The sequence below is a fragment of the Eucalyptus grandis genome, chromosome 6, assembly GCF_016545825.1.
Source record: "Eucalyptus grandis isolate ANBG69807.140 chromosome 6, ASM1654582v1, whole genome shotgun sequence".
Lineage (NCBI taxonomy): Eukaryota > Viridiplantae > Streptophyta > Magnoliopsida > Myrtales > Myrtaceae > Eucalyptus > Eucalyptus grandis.
This window is the reverse complement of record NC_052617.1, coordinates 29,651,347-29,669,904: the sequence shown is the minus strand read 5'-3', so window position 1 is coordinate 29,669,904 and position 18,558 is coordinate 29,651,347. Positions and strand designations below refer to the sequence as shown.

General features: G+C 37.3%; 1 protein-coding gene across 4 annotated transcripts; it reads right to left on the bottom strand.

Annotated features, from left to right (window-relative positions):
- On the bottom strand, window positions 1-18,100 carry LOC104415243 (exocyst complex component SEC3A). Of its 4 annotated transcripts, none has more exons than XR_005551853.1 (25): window positions 17,762-18,100; window positions 16,907-16,977; window positions 15,757-15,837; window positions 15,511-15,578; window positions 15,288-15,390; window positions 14,244-14,389; window positions 12,443-12,560; window positions 11,899-12,003; window positions 11,013-11,114; window positions 10,771-10,908; window positions 10,037-10,165; window positions 9,879-9,959; window positions 9,713-9,787; window positions 6,780-6,953; window positions 6,545-6,695; window positions 6,374-6,438; window positions 4,203-4,373; window positions 4,033-4,112; window positions 2,687-2,768; window positions 2,450-2,547; window positions 2,224-2,332; window positions 2,052-2,134; window positions 725-790; window positions 561-650; window positions 1-337 (listed from the first exon to the last, which is right to left on the bottom strand). XR_005551853.1 is itself a non-coding variant. In XM_039314901.1 (25 exons), exons 1-25 carry the CDS (start codon window positions 17,934-17,936, stop codon window positions 227-229), a joined length of 2,649 nt encoding a protein of 882 aa, XP_039170835.1. In that variant the 5' UTR covers window positions 17,937-18,099; the 3' UTR covers window positions 1-226. The 4 variants fall into 4 exon arrangements, 3 of the variants coding, with proteins under 3 accessions (XP_039170835.1, XP_039170834.1, XP_039170836.1); XM_039314901.1 differs by having other exon boundaries at window positions 2,052-2,120; window positions 6,554-6,695; window positions 17,762-18,099; XM_039314900.1 differs by having other exon boundaries at window positions 2,052-2,120; window positions 17,762-18,098.
- Window positions 18,101-18,558: the final 458 nt, after the last annotated feature.

The window sequence follows — 18,558 nt, the reverse complement described above, 5'->3', positions numbered from 1 at the left end:
TAGCATGAACTTGCAAAAAATAGTTGCTCAACAAGCTGAAGAATGATACAAACACGAGGTTCTCTCATACAATAGTAGAAACCAGGAGAACTAGAGTAACAAATTAGTTAAGGACCAATTAATAACAAATGGGAAATCAGTCAGCCTAAAAGATCTATATTACACCCAAAGAAAGAGAATATAGGACACTATTGACAGATTATACAGTGCAAAACTCTTTCTCTAACTACATGGAGGCAAGAAGATCTCTCATTTCCACTACGGATGGGATGGTCTCGTTTGGATAGATCTTGGCAACAAGTTGGGCAAAACTTTCATACTTGTCAAGAAACTCCTTCTGTCAAGATTAGCAATCACAGCATTAAGCAACCAACCAACCATATAACCCTCTGATCTTCAAGAAAGTGCATGTCGTGATAGTGCTTGAAATTTTGGTAAAAGATTCAATAAGAGAAAGGAAATATTTGAAAGTTGCATATCATGTAGTAATGATGACAATCGGGTTTCTATGGCAAACCATGCTACGAAGTTTATCATTTTCAGGGATGAGATATTTCTACCTTGCACTTGTCCCAAAGGGAAGGCAATAACTCGTCTGAAGTTAAGTTCTTCTGCAATTTCTTGTACATTGCACCAATGGACTTGTCAACCTATACGAGGAAAACAACACTATTACCAAAGTAAACTTCATGCAAAGCCATGATGAGAATATCCAACAACTTACACCAGATAAACTGGATTTTAGCATCTTCCGAAGATCCATTTTGGACAATCCAAGTTGGAAAGGAATCTGAAATTTGCAAGGGAGAATAATTTCAGCTAGTAAATTTAGAATTAACAATTAAAATAGAACTACTTGATGAAGTCTGCAGGCAATATTATCATACGTCTCCGTCCGCTGTTTCATGGTTGTCTTAAGAGAGATTATTAATCCGCTTTTCAGAACCTAATAGTAAAGTGAAAAATCACACTTCATCATTTCCATCTAGTACAGCTATCTTCCACCATTTATGCCATGCATCTTTCTCTTCATTCGAAAATTTTTCCAAAACCATAAAGTGGAGGCACTAAAAACCTTAAATTTTGACCCTTCATTTATCAAAACAAATTACCCCAAACGCATGTCAAGTGAGAAATAGACAACCACTAGTCTCACATTTTCAGAATCTAATTGAAAGGGCTTTCTTAATATTAACAATCTTAACATTTTCCTAGAAATCAACATAAGCTCTAATCCATGTTCTCCACAAAGGTGGAAGGTGTTGGACAACTATATGAACATCATACGCAGCAATGTGCATTACATTTAAAAGACATAAATATCACTTTAGGAGTCCATTTAAAAGTAAGAGTAATCTTCCAGGAACTTTTCCCAGCAAATCCCTCTAGAATTCCCAACCATGGCATGTTGAACGGGTAGTCAAAAGGTTGGTGCATGTTGAACGTGTAGTAAAAATGAGTCCTTTCAGGAATAAAAGCAAGCTCTAGTCCATGTTCTAGACAGATGCTGGATCCTTTTAGCAAATGACCACAAAATGAAGTGCCAACCAGAAACTATAAATCTCTAAGATGTTTCCAAGTTAGTTTGGAGCATGCTTGAATGTCTCAGCTGGCACCAAAGGATACTGCACCAATTCTCCTCCATGATTAAATATATGATAAAAATAAACCCATCAAACAAGAAAATAGAGCCCACAGTAACAACATCAAATTATATTTTCTAGTATAAAAGTACTTTGCCAAACAAACGTTTCAAACATCCAGGAAATTCTGACTTTTTAAACAAATGTAGCGCTCCTATGATGAAATTGAGAGACAACCAATTCCATCAAATTTCCAGCTCTTGTCGTCCGTCGTGGACCACTAGCCAATCCACAAAGACACCAACCTCAACTCAAACATAAACAGCTCACATAGTACCCAAAAGAAATAGAAGGAATGCAAAATGTGGCAATATTAGGTAGCAGACAGTGAAAAATGCACATATACCAAAAGGTCAAAAACATGTTCGCTCAGCAACAAAAAGAGAATGCAACCACTGAACCACCAACCTCTTCAGGAGAAATAGTGTACATCAAATCCTCAATTTTTCGAGCAAATTGGAAAAGCCGTTCGAATTGCTGCCATAAACAAACTAAGTGAGGATGAGCCTCAGAGAAAATCTGAAAAAAATTAAGACATTATAATTGCTAGACTAAAAGAGCTAGATAGGCAGAAACTCACGTAGTATATAATCATGCTGATAAAACGCGTACAAGCTTGTTCATAAGCTTCACTTGCTTGATGATAGAACTTTGCTAAGGTGGGTACAACATTGGCTAAATCATATAAGCTGCAGGTAAATGTTCTCACTCAGAATATCATATGGCGTAGTAGTCAAAAAGCGATTAATTACACTAAACACTTAATACCGGATTAGTTTTGAAGACCTATCCTAAGAAAGTTATACCTGTTCTGGAATGCAGCATAGTTCTCCAAAAGAAAGATGTCAGCATACTTTGGATCAGTTTGAGCTATTTTCTCCAATGTGACAAACATAATACTAACCTGTCCATCCATAATTAAAAGTTAGAAAAACACTGGTCCAAAGAACAAAACAGAACATACTTCTCTCCACCTTGCATGATAATACAATAACCAGGTTAATCAAAGGAAGGAGCACGAGTGATTAGAAAAAGTAACTAACGAATTTAGTGTATGCTTGGTCAACAAGATCCCTGGATTGTCCCTGAATGTACTGTTCCATGCGTGTAGCAAGAGTTGCAAATCTGGGAAGCACATAGTCACAGCAAGGGATTAAGACATGCAAAACCAACAGCTATATGTGGACCTTTTATATCAACGGCATTATCATCATAGACAGACAAGAAAAGCCAGTAAAATATGAACAAGACTGAAAACTGTTGCTATTAAAATAAAGAATGAACAGTACAAAGATTTAGAATACATCAACTATTAACGTTAATTGACATGCTGCGGTAGCTATCTTCCCTAGTGGTATTCTAGGTCGAAACCGTTGTTTCTCCTTCTATGCATATCTGATAATTATTAAAATATTGAGCACCACCAACCACAAAAATCTACACCAAATAGTTTCAGCCACCAACATGAGATCCATATCAACAATGAGCTAGTGTGTTTAAAGGAGACTAAAGGAGCAAAACTAGCATGTTGATCAGATCATGGATGAAAGCAGCAGACATGACATTTTAATATTTGGGGGTGCTGCTTCATTGTCATTCCCTAAAGTCACCATGCAGAGCATCGTCACTTATTTTACTTTTCTGTTCCATCAGTCATACCTAATTTGTTTCTTTAATATATATACCTACAGGAGGTGCGCATGGAAATGTACTCTGGCGAGTGTGTTTGGAGATGCCTATACTATCTTTAAGTTGCTTTACCTTGTACTTTTAGCAATTGAACTTTGAACATACTATTTATAATTTCGAACCCATCAAATCTTCATAAATCCACAGTTATTGATACTTTAAGTCATGTAGAATTTCTCCATAATTTTTCTCACATCAGGCAACTCAAAATCAGTAACTTAAAATACTGTAAAATGGTCCAAATTAGCAGTTAATTTTCAACCCAGAGGCACATTTTCCACATTCAAAGTGTAATTACGAATCAGATAGTAAGCACTTTGTGCCGGGTCCCACCAACATTTGCCTACTACTGCTTTGTCTTTTTGGATCTGAGCTACTACTCAATTCACATGCTTCCCCACATAAAGAGGCAGAATTACTCAGACAAAGGAGCAGCTGGGGGTGCTATGGAAGAACTGCATACTTAAAGTGCCAACACTGCAGAATGAGGACGACAGAGAAATATATCTTGTATAAGGCCAAATCTGCCTCATAACCTGAGTTCTTCTTGCCTTCAGATTCTCAATAACTTAAGAGAGTCGTAACAATTACTCCTCAGAATGACCAAACATAAATACTCACAGGTATGCATCACCTAAGTTGTGAGAGCGTGACTAAGAGATTCTATATACAAATAAAAAAGCCTATGATGACACTGTACCTAGGAATGTATGATAAAACTCCCGTCTGCTTAACATTTCGCTCGTTTCTTTCAATCTGGTGACAAGCTTCATCAACGAACTGCATATATAAATATATTTTGCAAATGATTACAAGATAATATTAGCAGTGGATCAGACAACGTATGTTTCCATATTAGAGATAACTTACACGGCCGAATTGCATAGATATCCTTGACTCCAGATTGTCGAGCAAGAGACGCACAAAACCTGCAGCATCAGCTTTCTGACCAGAAATATATCGCTCTGTGATCCCATGCATCGATATGCAACGCAAAGGATCTATTTTGTATGCCCAATCCACCACAGCATAGAAGTCCTCCTACGATTCAAATGCACCAGCAATTATCTTCCCGGATAACTGAAACCTCTCCTAATATAATCAATCAAGTACTTTAAGAGATCCCATTACTGAGAAACTGTTATGAGAAAAAGCAGTTCACAAGTACTTTTGAGCTTTTCTAGTTCTAAACTCCATATCCGAAGGCTTCTTTCAATTATAACAATATTTAAATATGTCAAATATATGATAAAGGTATTTGAAAAAATAATTTACTCAGAACACTTAAAGATAGCATTCTGTTTACCGAAACACTACATTACATTGCAGCCAAAACCAACTCTATCAACGACCATAGTCATCACATTCACAGCATTATTACAACATGGAAGCTCAATAACAGAAACAGCCACACCCAATGGACTCTAATTATACCATTGAACCACATCTATCTAAGTTAACTACTAATATGGGAAGGGATATTTGATAAATAAGCATGAAACCCTCTCCAATTATTACTCACCAAAGAATTTGCATTACTTCAGATTACATGGTCACAAGGATTGCTACATCAACAGATTAGAGTATGAAAAAGTCTGCAGCTTGGATTTATGAAGAGTTAGCTTGTCTTTTCACCCTCATATGCTACTCCAATTCATTTATCCAGATCATGTTGATAGGCAGGAGCATTGGCGTAAATTTGAGGACAGTATATCCACAGGTCAAACGATCAAAGTATTCAAAGTATAGAATTTTGAATGTCTTCAGGAAGCACGAATATAGTAGTTTTACATTTGCTAATTCAAGCGCTTAACCTATAAACATGCATATGATGTGTCAACATATCACACTATTTGTCATATATATGAGTTAGACTCCAAGGTAAATACCTGGACTAGACAACCAAATCAGAGTCCACCTAACATGGCATATCGCAAATGATGGCAGCACATACCAAGCGAAAAATATTGCAAATATTGCCTTGTCAAGAACCATCACAAGGGAAGCTATAACTGTATGCGAATTATATGCCAATTTTTTTTTCTTTTTCTAACTTCCAAGAAACTTAAGTGGTGTAGTTGAAACATGTTTCATTCTGACAGGTTATTCATTACGTCTCTTGCTGCAACTTAAACATTGGTAACAGAAAGCAGGAGAATGTGTGGTCCACCTGGTATTGCATCAGATTTTTTTCCCACAGGGATGAGGATTGAATCCTTATAGTTTTACACACCTAGCTCTAGAAGTTTATATTGTGTTGAACCAAAATCGAACAGTTTGAACCAAATTTAACCGTGCAATACGCAATTCATATCATGTCTTAAGCAAAACAAATCACAGAATTGTACGAAGGCCAAGGCAACTGGTAGAACTGACTGGTCAAGTGTGCTATTCAAATAACATTTGTGCTTTCCTCTTCTAAATTTCTTGTCTGATATTGGCTCATAAAATCAATATTGCCAATCCTTCCTATTGCAATGTTCAGGACATTGGATTGGCAGATGCAGTAAATCCTACTTTTGAATCCTCTTAATCGTTTCTCCCCTTGAGTCCCTTAATATTAAGAGGATGCACATTCAACTATATAATAAAGTTAAAACCAATTTGAAAACTTGAGCTCTTTCCGATTTTTGGGTTTTGGATATTTGAGGAATGGTTCACAGCTTTAAATATTCTCTTTTGCTTTATTGATGGAGGCTTAAACTGTTCTTGTTATCCACAAAGAACAACAAAGATAACATACACCTTTTGAGCTTTTAGCAAGTGCTCCTAACTCAAATTCAAAAATATCCAGTCAACATCAACCGGGCCATCACAGGCATATGTAGATAAATACCTATATACACACATATTCACACGAATATCTACAAATATATATATATATATATTGAATGAGCATAACCATTTTTACTAATGTAACTCCAGATATTTCAGAAGCCACACTCTATGTTGCTGAACCAGGTTGAGGAGATTCTTTTGGTCCAAGAATTATTTTACTAAAACAATTTGCAGAATATAACAGAAAAGTCGGTGAACCTTACTTGGATACCATCGAGCAAATCCTGTAGGGACTCATTTAGTGCTACTAGCTCTACAGAGTCATTGCCTGGAGTGCATACCATCATCAAATTTGTTGAAATGTTTGTCATCTTATGAAAGCAAAACATTTCAAGCAGGAGTTATTAGATAATCATTGTTAACTAGAAGTTTACCAGCTTTACCGTCGTCATTTTCATCGATGTCCAAGATTCCCAAATCATCATCATCATCGTCATTAGATCCTGCTTTATTGCCATTACTGACACCTCCAGGTGGAACAAGTGCTGGAACTTCAAAGCACATGAAGTGTGCAAAGAAAGAACTCTGCAGTCAAAACAAGGTAAGAGCATTTCATTGCCAATTAAAAGAAAAACCAGACTAATAATACCCATGCAGTTAGAATAAAACCTCATCTACAAGGAGAGGGATGAAGATTGTAAGCATCTTGGCATATGCCTCTGATACAGTGGAGGTATCTGAATTATTCACATTCTGACCAGGACCGGTAGAACCTTCAAGCCAGACTGTTGGATTTCTTGATGCTTTTGTACTAGCACGAAGCTCATTTGCAAACTCACGTGCCTGTAAATGATTGATAAAACTCTCATTGACCATTCAACTACACTTCTTTAGTGAGATTGATGGCACACAGCCATTTAAGCAGAGAAAGTTCTTAAGGATACAGCACAAGAACTTACACAAGTAACATGATTTGGCAACATTCTCAGACAAGAAAATTTAATTGAAGGACACGTTTCACCACTTCACATAGGTGGATATGCTGCTTTAGTGAGACCATCTAACTTTATTGAGACCAAATAACTATAAGGTGATGCCCATGGCAACTATTCCCTAGTTATGGGGATATTTCCAAGATTAAGGACACTAGATAGGTAGCCACTATCCAGAAGTGCCTTCAGACTAGTTTTCAAACCTAGGGACATAAGAGATCTATTCAGTAAAGGCCTGACTTGCTTGCCATGCATGCCAGCCAAGGTGCTCTCACAGTCCCCAGCAGAACATCCTGGCAGCCATGTAATATGTTGATGGAATAGTGGCTTCAGGTTTAGGATATCCTTTCTAGGAAATATGCCTTTTTCGTCTGTAAAAAAAATTGAATCAAGTAAAAGTTGACTAGCAAAAGGGTGTGGTATATTAAATATCCATTGTAGCTCTATATTACTAATTGCCAAAATTAAAGAGATAAATCAAACAAATGGAAACTAATCGAGACCTAAACTAAGTTATAGTATTGACAAACACATGGGCTACAACAGAATTATCAGTAAAAGCTGTAAAAGGCTACTTCTTAAACCATCATGTTAAGAGATGATATCCATATCAGCACTCATATAAAGGCAGCAGCAGCCACAGCAAATACCATCATTGCACCATGAATGCTTTTCTCACTCGTCACAGCTGCCGAGTCCTCATTAAGGCATAAGAGTCATCAAAGAGCCATAGGGGCCATTTTGTTGCTGTTGCTCAAATTTACACTCCTTGTTAGTATCTCAAGAATAACAACTCCCAATTAAATCAGAAATTATCATGTCTCTTTTTGGGTATGTATATTCTATCGAACTTACTTCTGAAAGTAAAGTTGAAAAAGGCATGAGATGGAAAGCCAAGAAAAGCTCACATCCCTCACAAAGAAGCAAAATTAGTCAGGCCACATTCAATAGGATTGGGAGGTCTTCTGCATCTCTTTGTTAATCATGTCAACAACATAGTGAATATATAAACCATCTATTTCTAGAATATAGCTACTCTTCTCAAGTGTTGAAGAAAATACTTCAGCATTTTTGTAAATAGGATCCTGGAGATTGGATCTCAGAGTTTTACATGGGTAAAGCCAATCTGGGAGGGTGCAGATTTCAGAAACTTTCAGGAATTGTTGCATCCACTTTATTTGGAAGGCTAGAAACCAGATTCTCTGTGGTAGTTCAATCAATTGGAGTAGTTCTTAAGCTAGTTTAGCTTGCTTTCAAATATAGACTTGATGAATGTAGTAGTCTTAAGAAGCAATTTGTTCCAGATGTGCAGTTATGCTCTGTCTGGAACATTACACTGAATACAAGGTCCATCTTTCTGTTTAAAGCAAATAGCATTGTTTCAGAAGCTCTAGGTGTGCAGCGGAAGTACTTCCCCATGTTCATTCTTGTTCATGTATTGAGAGGGTTCATGTTGCTGGGACTTGGTCAGGGGCCTATGAGGGGATTAGTCCACCCAAAATGAAAAGCTTACATGGAAGTGATATCTTACTAACAGATAAAGAGAGAGAAAAAAATTGGAAAGGCCAGAAAACTATAACTCTTCAGCCCATAATGGATCAATGGATGAAGTTAATGTAGCTAAGAGACAACTTAGGCCAGGTAGATGACCACATTAAACACTAGCACTTTGTAAGCCTTTTAAAAAAAAAAAACAACATTGTTAAGAAGACATATGCTAGCTATACACTAGGGACCCATTTCCAAGAGCTTCAAGTAAAGTGTTCTAATCTCCACACTCACTCTTGTTTCATTATGTCTACTGCTCGCCTTTTCGTTTGATGTGGTTATGTCCACATTCTATGCTTTACCTTTGAAATTCAGCTTACAGGTAAGGGAGAGTGTCAAGATATATATGCTTGATATGCATTCTGGAAACATTTCGTTCCAGTTTCAAACTTGAATTTCCTAGAACAAACTCAACATTATATATGCAATGCTAGCCACAATTGGGTCTCTGCACCTTCCACGTTGGACAAGGAATGGCCCTTGAGACATTATCTTTAGTGCGAACATGTCAGCTATAACTTCATAAATGTTTTTCTCCTCCATGTTACACATACTCACACTAGAATATCCAGTTCATAGAGGTTTAAAATTCTAATTACAGTTAAAGATTTTATAAATCAGCAGTTAGTTCTTATCTAAATGACTTTCCACTGTTTTTTTCAAGGACTGTTAGGTCGCAGATATACATGAGATATCATCAAAATAAAAGAAAATAAAGAAATCACTAGTCAACTTGCCCTTGTCAAAGATCTCTAGCACAACACCAGCAGCAGAAGAACCACAACCCAAGAAGGCAATTTAGAATCTTAGCCAATACCCTAAATGAAGTGCATAAGACCATTTCCATCTGATTATCGCAATGGAATGTGCTGCCATAATGCAGCCTACCCTAACTAATATACACCATGTAGGCTCCTTTGCAGTTGAAGAACAGAAAATAATTGAAGAGGCAAGAGAACCATAGAAAGTTTTGCTGACAAACATAGATGCAATATAGAACATTGGCACAGTCAAAAGTAAAGCAAACTTTGAATAAACAGATTAGCAATTTCACATACTGACCTCCCTGCGAAGAAGCAAATTGAGGGAGCTGCAATAAGCTTTTCTCAATGGACCCAAACAGTTCTTATCAAGACTCTGAGAATACAGAGGAGTTTCAGAAAACATAATAAAGATGACAACTAAACATAACAATTTTGTAAACAAGACATTTAGTCTAGGATGTAACCTTCAAATGTTGCAGGAGACGAGCATAAGTTCTGCATTTATAGCGCAAGTCAGCATGATCAGGTCTCTTCAATTGTCCCCGCTGTGAACAAGTAAACCAATCTTAGAATTCCTGAAGTAATGTCCAAAACATAAGAGGACCAAACGTAATTAAATTACCTGAGAAAAATAGCTCTTATCACTTATCATGAAATCCACCAGACTAGCAAAGTAGTTTCTCAAAAAATCAGAAGCTCGTCGCACAAATGTACTTTTCAATTTTTCAAGTTCTGCTCTCTTCTCCTTGACCTGAACCCATGGTACGTTGCATAGAGAAATCATTATGCACTCAGAATTTATGATAGCCCATAAATCGACATAATAATAGTCAATTCATATTTATGGAATCACAGAAATAAATGTCCACTTGATTTAACAAAGATTCATAAGAGATGTCACGATATAATTGATTGAGAACTGTAATCAGCCTGAAACACAAACACAGAAATAAGTAGAACTATTCTCCTTGATGAATGAACAATTAGAGAGCTAGAGAGCTATCACAATGAAGGGGCAGATCAAAAGTCTAAGAGTCAAATGACTACATAACACACATGCACAAGCCTTCAAAGAGAAGCCCCCGGGGGGGAAGGGACAAAATGTTAGGTTCATATTTGCACCTTTAACATACATTTTCATCCCACAAACCCCCCCCACCCCCAGGGAAAAATATAATATATAAATAAAAATAAAATAATAACCCCTCCTCCCTCTCCCTCTAACCACATAACAAAGTCCTAAGTTCATAATCTGCAACCCAACATAGAATAGCCATATACATGGCAATACAATAGCTAATACCACATCTAGTAATTATACTATCTACTAAAAGAATGCAAAGGAAAAGTGCATACTGCTCGCATATTCGCGTAGGTAGGATCCAAATTAGGAACTTCAAGGCCCCGTAATGCACTAGTCAGCCACTCGCATGCTTCAACATTTTGGAGCATATGGCCCTCATCAAAAGAACCTCCTGTTAGACATGCTGCATACTACAAGAAATAAAGTTCCATTAGGAGTCGTAAACTCAAGACTCTGAAAAGCCAGTCTCACTTAGATTCCTCAGCTAATGGAATGAATTGCAAAAACGACATACCTCAGATGGTACTCGCAACCGTTCAAGAAGCTTATCAAGTTCTTCGATAAGTGATTTATTATTTACAGACTGCATCCCCAATTTGTTATTTCGAGTCTCTATCTGGATGCATATATCAAGTAATCATGGGGTAAGATAAAGAGGTCAAAACTCCAAGGTAAAAATATGAAGATTCATAGAGCTGTAAGCACCAATGTAACAGATCATTTGTAATGCAACAAATCGACTTGCCCAAAGGGCGTGAATATAATAGTTCCAGCAAAACCAATAGTACTAGCTTGAAAATACCTGTGGCCAGTCAATGCCAAAGAACACACAAAGGCTAGTAAAAGTGCAGAATATATTAATGACTTGTCGACAAGCAGTATCTAAATTTCTTAACACAATAACTGGAAAAGATAGATGAAATGCTCTTTAAATGTCTGCCAGACCACCTCAAAAGTCTACTGTTTAAAAATAAAACACCAAAACGTTAAATTATGGCAGAAAAGAGCAAAGAAATAAGAGATGGCAAGAAAGTTCAATTCATCAATTCCATTTCCTAGATATTCTGCAAGCCTGCTTCTGAAGGTAATTTTTAAGCACTCTTTGCTTTTCTGATAAAAAATTTTGTGTATTTACATTAACATTTCCAAAACTTAAGGAAAAATCTAATGCATCCAGTTGTCGATGGTTCTCTATCTCCAAAGATCTTAGGTGTTGATATCAAATAAAAGTTAAATCCCAAATACCATAAGTAAAGCTAATGTAGAAAAGTCAAAGCAAAATTAACCCCAAATACCCACATAGTTCTGAATATGCTAGCATTCTAACAAAAACCAAACAAAGACCGCAACATAAACCAAGAACCATCATCAGAAAAGAAATTCAGGGTACTAGTCTTTACCGATTCAATGTCCTCTCTCATGTGTCTTAGTTTTACATTGAAGATGCCTAACCATTCATCCATATCTTCAACACAGTTTGTTGCTGCCTCTAGTCCTTGCAGTACCTGCAAAACCACATGATGGAACAACAAATGAGTCTTCAACATAAACCACAGTCAGACCAAAAAGAAAAAGAGTTCAAGGGCACCATCCCTAAGCCACCCACAAGAATAGCATAAGCTTATTAACTGATCCATAACAGTTAAGTTCAATGAAACATGCTAATGAGACACTGCTTCCTCATCTGAGGTCATCTTCTATTATTACTTTTAATTTGGGCAATGATACATAGTAAGAGACAAAATGATCAGGCTCAGGTCAAAGAAACAAGAAGCAGATGAGTGCAAAATTAAAATTTGTTTTATGAATAATGTGCTTTTGTCTTTGCCGGAGCCTGTTAACGTGTATTTCCTTAAGAATACAGTAGCACAGACAATCTGAGGGACATAACAGTAACTAAAACTAAACATCGGATACATATCGACATATACAAAATAATATTACCTCATCCACTAAAGGTTCACTTTCCAAAATGGCATGCACGTTTGCCGCTTCTAATGCAAGAAGCTCTCGTTTCAACCTTTCAGAGAATGCCTCTGCTTCACCAATTCCCATCACATAGCTGCCCAGGATTTTTATTGCATTATCATGATGCTTTATTGCAACATAAGCAGCTAAAAGAGATGATCGGAAATGGATTGCATTCAAATATCACTATATTGGAAAGATGACAAACAGCTGGAGTGATCATAAGCAAATGAACCATCACCAACAAAATTCACTGTTAGTGATATCAGTTCTTTAAGAATTGTCAAATTCAATTACCACGTTCGACATCTTCAACCCAACATCATATAAAACACAAACTCAAGTCAATGCATGTTTAAATGCTCTAAAGGCAGGCTTAGAGGAAGAGAATGTAACCTATTCAGCATATGACTGCCATTCAAGAGTAACATGACCATCATCTACTCCATAACATACCACTAAAAGGCAATACCACTGCCAGAAATTAAAAACATGTCAATCTCAACAACCAATAGGCAGGTTGACAGAGAAAAACAAGCTCTTGGAAAAGCTTGAGTGCAGTTAAGAATTAGCCAACCCTACTCTTAAATACTTCTTTCCTTTTCAGCGTGCCCATCATACAGATTTTACCCTCTCCTCCTCTTCACCTGCTCCTATATCTCGCAATTCCCACTTTCTACAGCATCTAATTCTCATGCATTCTTATCTTCTTTTCACTCCAATAACAAAGTCTGAACCTTTATTTTCATGACCCCATACCTCCTCGTACTTTTGGACTATGTAGAGCAAAGGAGACCTAAGCAACTTTTATAGGATTTCTACAAATTCTCCAACCTAAAGTGTTGTACATCACAATTCTTACAAAATCATCACCTTTTCTACTCATTGGAGGACATAAAAGAGAATAGGGCCATTACCCAGGCCCACAGAAACCACACAAGCATGGGTAATTTATAAGCACTAAGTGGCTTATTAAGTTTTAAAGGTCCAGAATAAACTGTACAAAAAAAAAAAACCATAAATACATGAAAGTTAGGACTGTTAGTTGCTCTCACGCCCCTCAATCAGAATTTTTACTTTCCTAGTCTGGTTTCGAGCAGAATTTATCAAGCTTCAAATTTTTGCTAATGAAGTAAGATTGTACTTCTCTAGAGGTAACTTTTCTGCGGCATGGAATGGTCTGAAACAGATCGCAGGACCAAACTAACCCCCATAGAAAGACACTAAAGGCCCAAGGCATGCTTTAATCATAACATCCAAGGATATGACACATCAGAGATCCTTCCCTTTCAAGATAACTATAACTTAACGCAACAGAAGGTTTTCCCTTCACGGTATATTGTGATGAGAAAGATGGACCAGAAAATGTTAAAGTGGCTTCTGTTGCATCCCAAAAACTGCACTGAGGGGAAGGTGATAGATCGTAAAGGGACATGAATGAACCTCCATGTACATTAAGAGCGACCAAATTAAGCAATCCAAGAAGATTATCAGTCAATATCACTAAAGGAGTTGTGGTGTGAGATGGAACAAAATGAATCATCAAATTTGCGATGGAAAGGATTAGCAAATCCCAGTACAGATGAAAGGTTTCACCAGGTTAAGCTCCAAAAAGCATTAATTTAAATTAGAATCACAATAAAGGGATTCGACTAAACCACCTTCAAGTAAAGTTATTCCTTACACAACTAGAGACATGAACTACAACACTGCCAAAACATCCAGATATAAATGAGGAAGACCATTTTCACCAGAGGAACAGTTAAAGAAAACATACGTTCCCAAAAGAGCCTCCATGTCCTCTTCCTCGGCTTGGGAGACTAGTTCTTTTTCAACTGTAACTTTCAAGTCACTTTCAGTTACAGCAGTAACAACTGGCCCGTCTTCCAGGTTTCTTTGAGTAGTGACTGTCGGTGTATTTTCCTGCATGAATCCTTGTTTTAGTCCCAGCATCAAAGAAACCAGAAATATAAAAGAGCAGGACTTGAAATGCTACATTTCGAAAGAGCCTGACATTAATTAAAAAGAAGATGACTTTGTTCCCTAAAAACAACCCTCAAAACAAAATACAAGTGATGCAGGATCATAGGAAGAAAATGATACTGATCACAGATTATAGTAGCAGCTTTGTTCTAGAGTTCTTTTGTAACTTCATTTCATTTTCAGATTCCTACTAGTATTGGCTTTACTTTCTTAGATGGGATTCCTGTAAAAATAGAATTTTATGCCTATGTATTAGTATTTATGGGTTGTTTTATATCTGAGAATTTTCACTTTTGACATTTGAACAAAGTTTTTTTCAAGAAAGTTGTTCTTTCTTCTGGTCATGAAGTCCAAAACATGATCTTTAGATTATGATTCCTCTGAAGATGTCTCAGTTTTGCCTTTTCAAATCTGTTCTTCAAACCAGACTCATTAGGATTATTTCCCCACATATTCAAGTTTGCTTAGTATGTCCAAACTTGAAAATTAATGATACAGGCAGGGCTATATGATAGTGATTTGACCTATCAATTGTATAAACCCATAAGCATGTGCATGTTTGCATGTCCATGTGGACTTATCCATGCCATGCTAGTTGTAAATTCTTTCAGAGAATTCCATTGGATATTTTGAAATAGTTCATATGATCATGTTAACTCCCCATGACATCATAAGGTAATATCCTGTCGCATGGAATAGATAATGGACTATTCCTTTATTGCTTGCATCAACAGATTCTCTTAGAATTATAAAGTATGCCGGTAATGCAACAAGTCCACAAATTGGAATGTGAAAATTTGCTCAACTTCTGGTCAAAAGAAAAATAAAACTAGCTCACCTTAGCCCAAAGAGCCATTTCGACAACATCTATTCCAACTACTTTTGGCAGGCGACCAAGGACATCTTTACAGATATTTAAGATGCAAAGTAAGAGGCGGTTCCTACAGAAGAATCAATGAAGAGAATTAAGTGGGCAATCATAACTAAGAAACTTCAGTTAAATGCAGGGAAAAAAAATGATACTGCGAGTGACTTCCCCTTTGTACTTAATGTGTCATTACCTGTCATCGATATTGCGCATTGTCCATTGAGGTGGAGCAACACTCTGGCTTCTGAGGTTATCGAATCCCTATAAGAGGCTCGATAAGAAGCCAAATATAATAAATAGAGAAAAAATGGAATAGGCAATTTCAGAAGTAAAATATTGCATAGCCGTTTCCTTTCCTTATGTTCTTTTGTCTGCAAGTCAAATCATGTAGACCACGTGATTTATAACAAAATAGTTTGATTTAAAGCTGTGGCCTTACCAACATAAATGTGCATCCGCTGGGGTCATTTGTTATAACTTCAACCTTTGAAAGATGCTTGAGCTTGTACAACTTTGCTGGCTACATTGTCAGGAAATAGCGGAAGTCAACAGCATTTCAAGATGAAAAGTACATAATGAGGAATGCATCATAGAGTAGAAAACTATAATTTGTGGAAGCAAAGAGCAGGGTCTTTGAAATATGCCCCAACTAAACATATTTTGATCACTCCTTTTTGATAAAAATGAAATAATCATGCGTCATGGTAGATTTTTCTACTCTCATTTCCTGCTAAACACGCTATCTGCTTATATTTGGTACTGCCAGTTGAATCTGATGATTGATCTCTGATATGGGTTGGCCAAGGTCCAATATCTTTATTGACACATTCCGGAGATAACACAAAAGTCCAAGATAGAAACATAGAATACGAACAAAATTATATTTATATATAGTATAATGTCAAGGTACCAGTCATAAGAGGAACATAATATCAACCATGCATATAGCTGACGATTTGGCCATTAAGGGACCAGTCCTATCAACAAGATGTATTAGGCTATTAGCAGCAACATAGCCATGACTGAGAACCATATATGATTTACACAACTTACAGACTCATAAAGTTAATAAAAAAAGCAAGATTAAGTAGAAACAAAAGATTGGCTTAGACTCTGCTCTCAAGTCATTCTGACATGCTTAGAACTTCTTTAAAAACTCGTAACATCTGATGGACCTAAATGTACAAGCCCATGTAGAAGCGTAGACCACATTGGCAAAATTCAAAACCATCCAAGTGCCATAGTTCTCTGTGTAAGCATTGTGGATTGCACAGACAGAGAAATAGGAGGGTGCGTTAGGGATTCATACACTTGGGAAATGTATCACTGGCAAATGGGCAAATTAAAATACTAAATCTTCTACAAGAACTTACTGTCTGCGATTAGTGTTTTTGGCATCCCACCCCCACCCCCACCCCCCCAAAAAAAAAAAAAAAACCCGTGAGAGAGTTCTTACTAATACTGGGGGAACAATGACTATAGTAACCTTAACGTGAACTGCTACTTTTCATTTAGCATAAAGTGCAGTTCCACGTTATCAAAAAGATGCAGTATTATTAAGTACAAATATGTGAAGGAAATTGAAATACCTCAAGTACTCCTCCAGTGGAATATTTAAGTACCCGAAGAAAAGCTTTTGTTCTCTGACCTTTTGACTTTGCTGCATGAATCATGACGCAGAGCTGACATTTAGCACCCAAAAAAATAAATAAACAATAAAGATTCTTTCAAATTAATCTTTGACAGAGTAAAACCATTGGGAAAAGACTCATAAAGACTAATGGTAACCATGAGACGAGGAACTTAGCAATGGCCATGTTTCACATCAAGCCCGCTCACCACCTCTAAACACAAACAACACTCTAGGATTTGCAGTAGTTAAGGAACACAACCCGATTTTATCAATGAACCTGATCAAGACATTTTCTTATTAAGGAACCACGTGTAAACGTCTGATAGTCAGCATTCACAAACAGGAATCGATAGTAGATGGCTACCGTGAATAGTTCCAAAATACCCTGTAAGCACTCAGCTTGAACGTACACCCTATCGGCTGTCATCGTTCAGCTCAGTACGATCGATGGTCTCATGCAAACGTACCTACATAGTTGCTAAGCTTGCATACATAGCTCTCCATTCCCTGCTCTCTCGAAACTATCTTTATTCTGAAAGTTCTTAGAAACATCTCAACTTCCGGCAAAACAGATAACTAAGGAAAAAGGCTCCCACCATCCCCCGTACTGTGATCGTTCCCTTCCTTAAATCGAGCAATCAGTTATTCCCTAAAACCCGCGCATCCGCCATAAATCGATTCATCCTCGAAGCGAGATTCAACAGCGAGCCGAGAATTAAGGTTAGAAGATCACTGGAGCTAGAGGCAAATTCATCGATCGAAACGATCGCCAAACCCGGAAAGAGAAAGCGCGGACGGAGGAGGAACGTACTGGAGAGAGCGAGGACCCTCGGCTTGGCCATGTGGCGGCCGAGCTTGCCGGACTTGCCCCAGATCCCCCGGCTCTTGGCGACGCGGATCGACATCACGATCTTCTCCTTGGTGCCTTCGATGGCGGCCTCGCAGGCCCGCCTGAGCTCCTCGTCGTCGGCGCTCGATTTCGCCATTGCCGTGCCACCGCGCCCCGCCTCAGGGCCGCTGCGCAGCTTGCTGCCGATTCAGGCGACGACGGTACGCGAATCTGCGCGGATTTCGGGTTCCCCCCCGTTCCCGGTGATGGTGAAGAAGACGAGCGTGTTTCAAGTCTCGACGCCGAGCGTGTGAAAATTGATTAATCCCACTTTTCCGAATGATTATCTCGCGGGTTCGGATCCGGTCCGAATCGCCTCGGTTTATCGGTCTCCCGGGTGTCGGTAAGGTTGACCTATTTTTTATTTTTTTAAGATTGAGAAAATTCAAGAAGTAACATATGAAAAGTCTAGACTGGTACTTTCTTAACTTTTACCAAAAAAAAAAAAAGTCTAGACTAGTACACATATAATAAATTTATTCCAATTTAATTTTTTGAAAATCCCAAAATAATATATTTATAACAAATTTAGTCTCCATTAATTTTTATTAAATTTAATCATTAGATTGAGGACTTAAGGGACACATGCAATTAAAGAATGTATCATTTTGGATTTGAACCCTCCATTTATTATACCATTTTGTAATTTTTTATGATATTAATCTAATTTAACAAAAACTAAATGACAATAACATTGTCAAAAATATATTGTTTTGAGT

Coding starts and splice junctions, on each gene's coding strand:
- LOC104415243 (XM_039314900.1), bottom strand. CDS start 17,936: ATGGCGAAATCGAGCGCCGACGACGAGGAGCTCAGGCGGGCCTGCGAG. Junction 11,115..11,898: donor TGAGAGAGGACATTGAATCG/GTAAAGACTAGT, acceptor ATATGCATCCAG/ATAGAGACTCGAAATAACAA. Junction 6,439..6,544: donor AAATGACGACGGTAAAGCTG/GTAAACTTCTAG, acceptor TATGCACTCCAG/GCAATGACTCTGTAGAGCTA.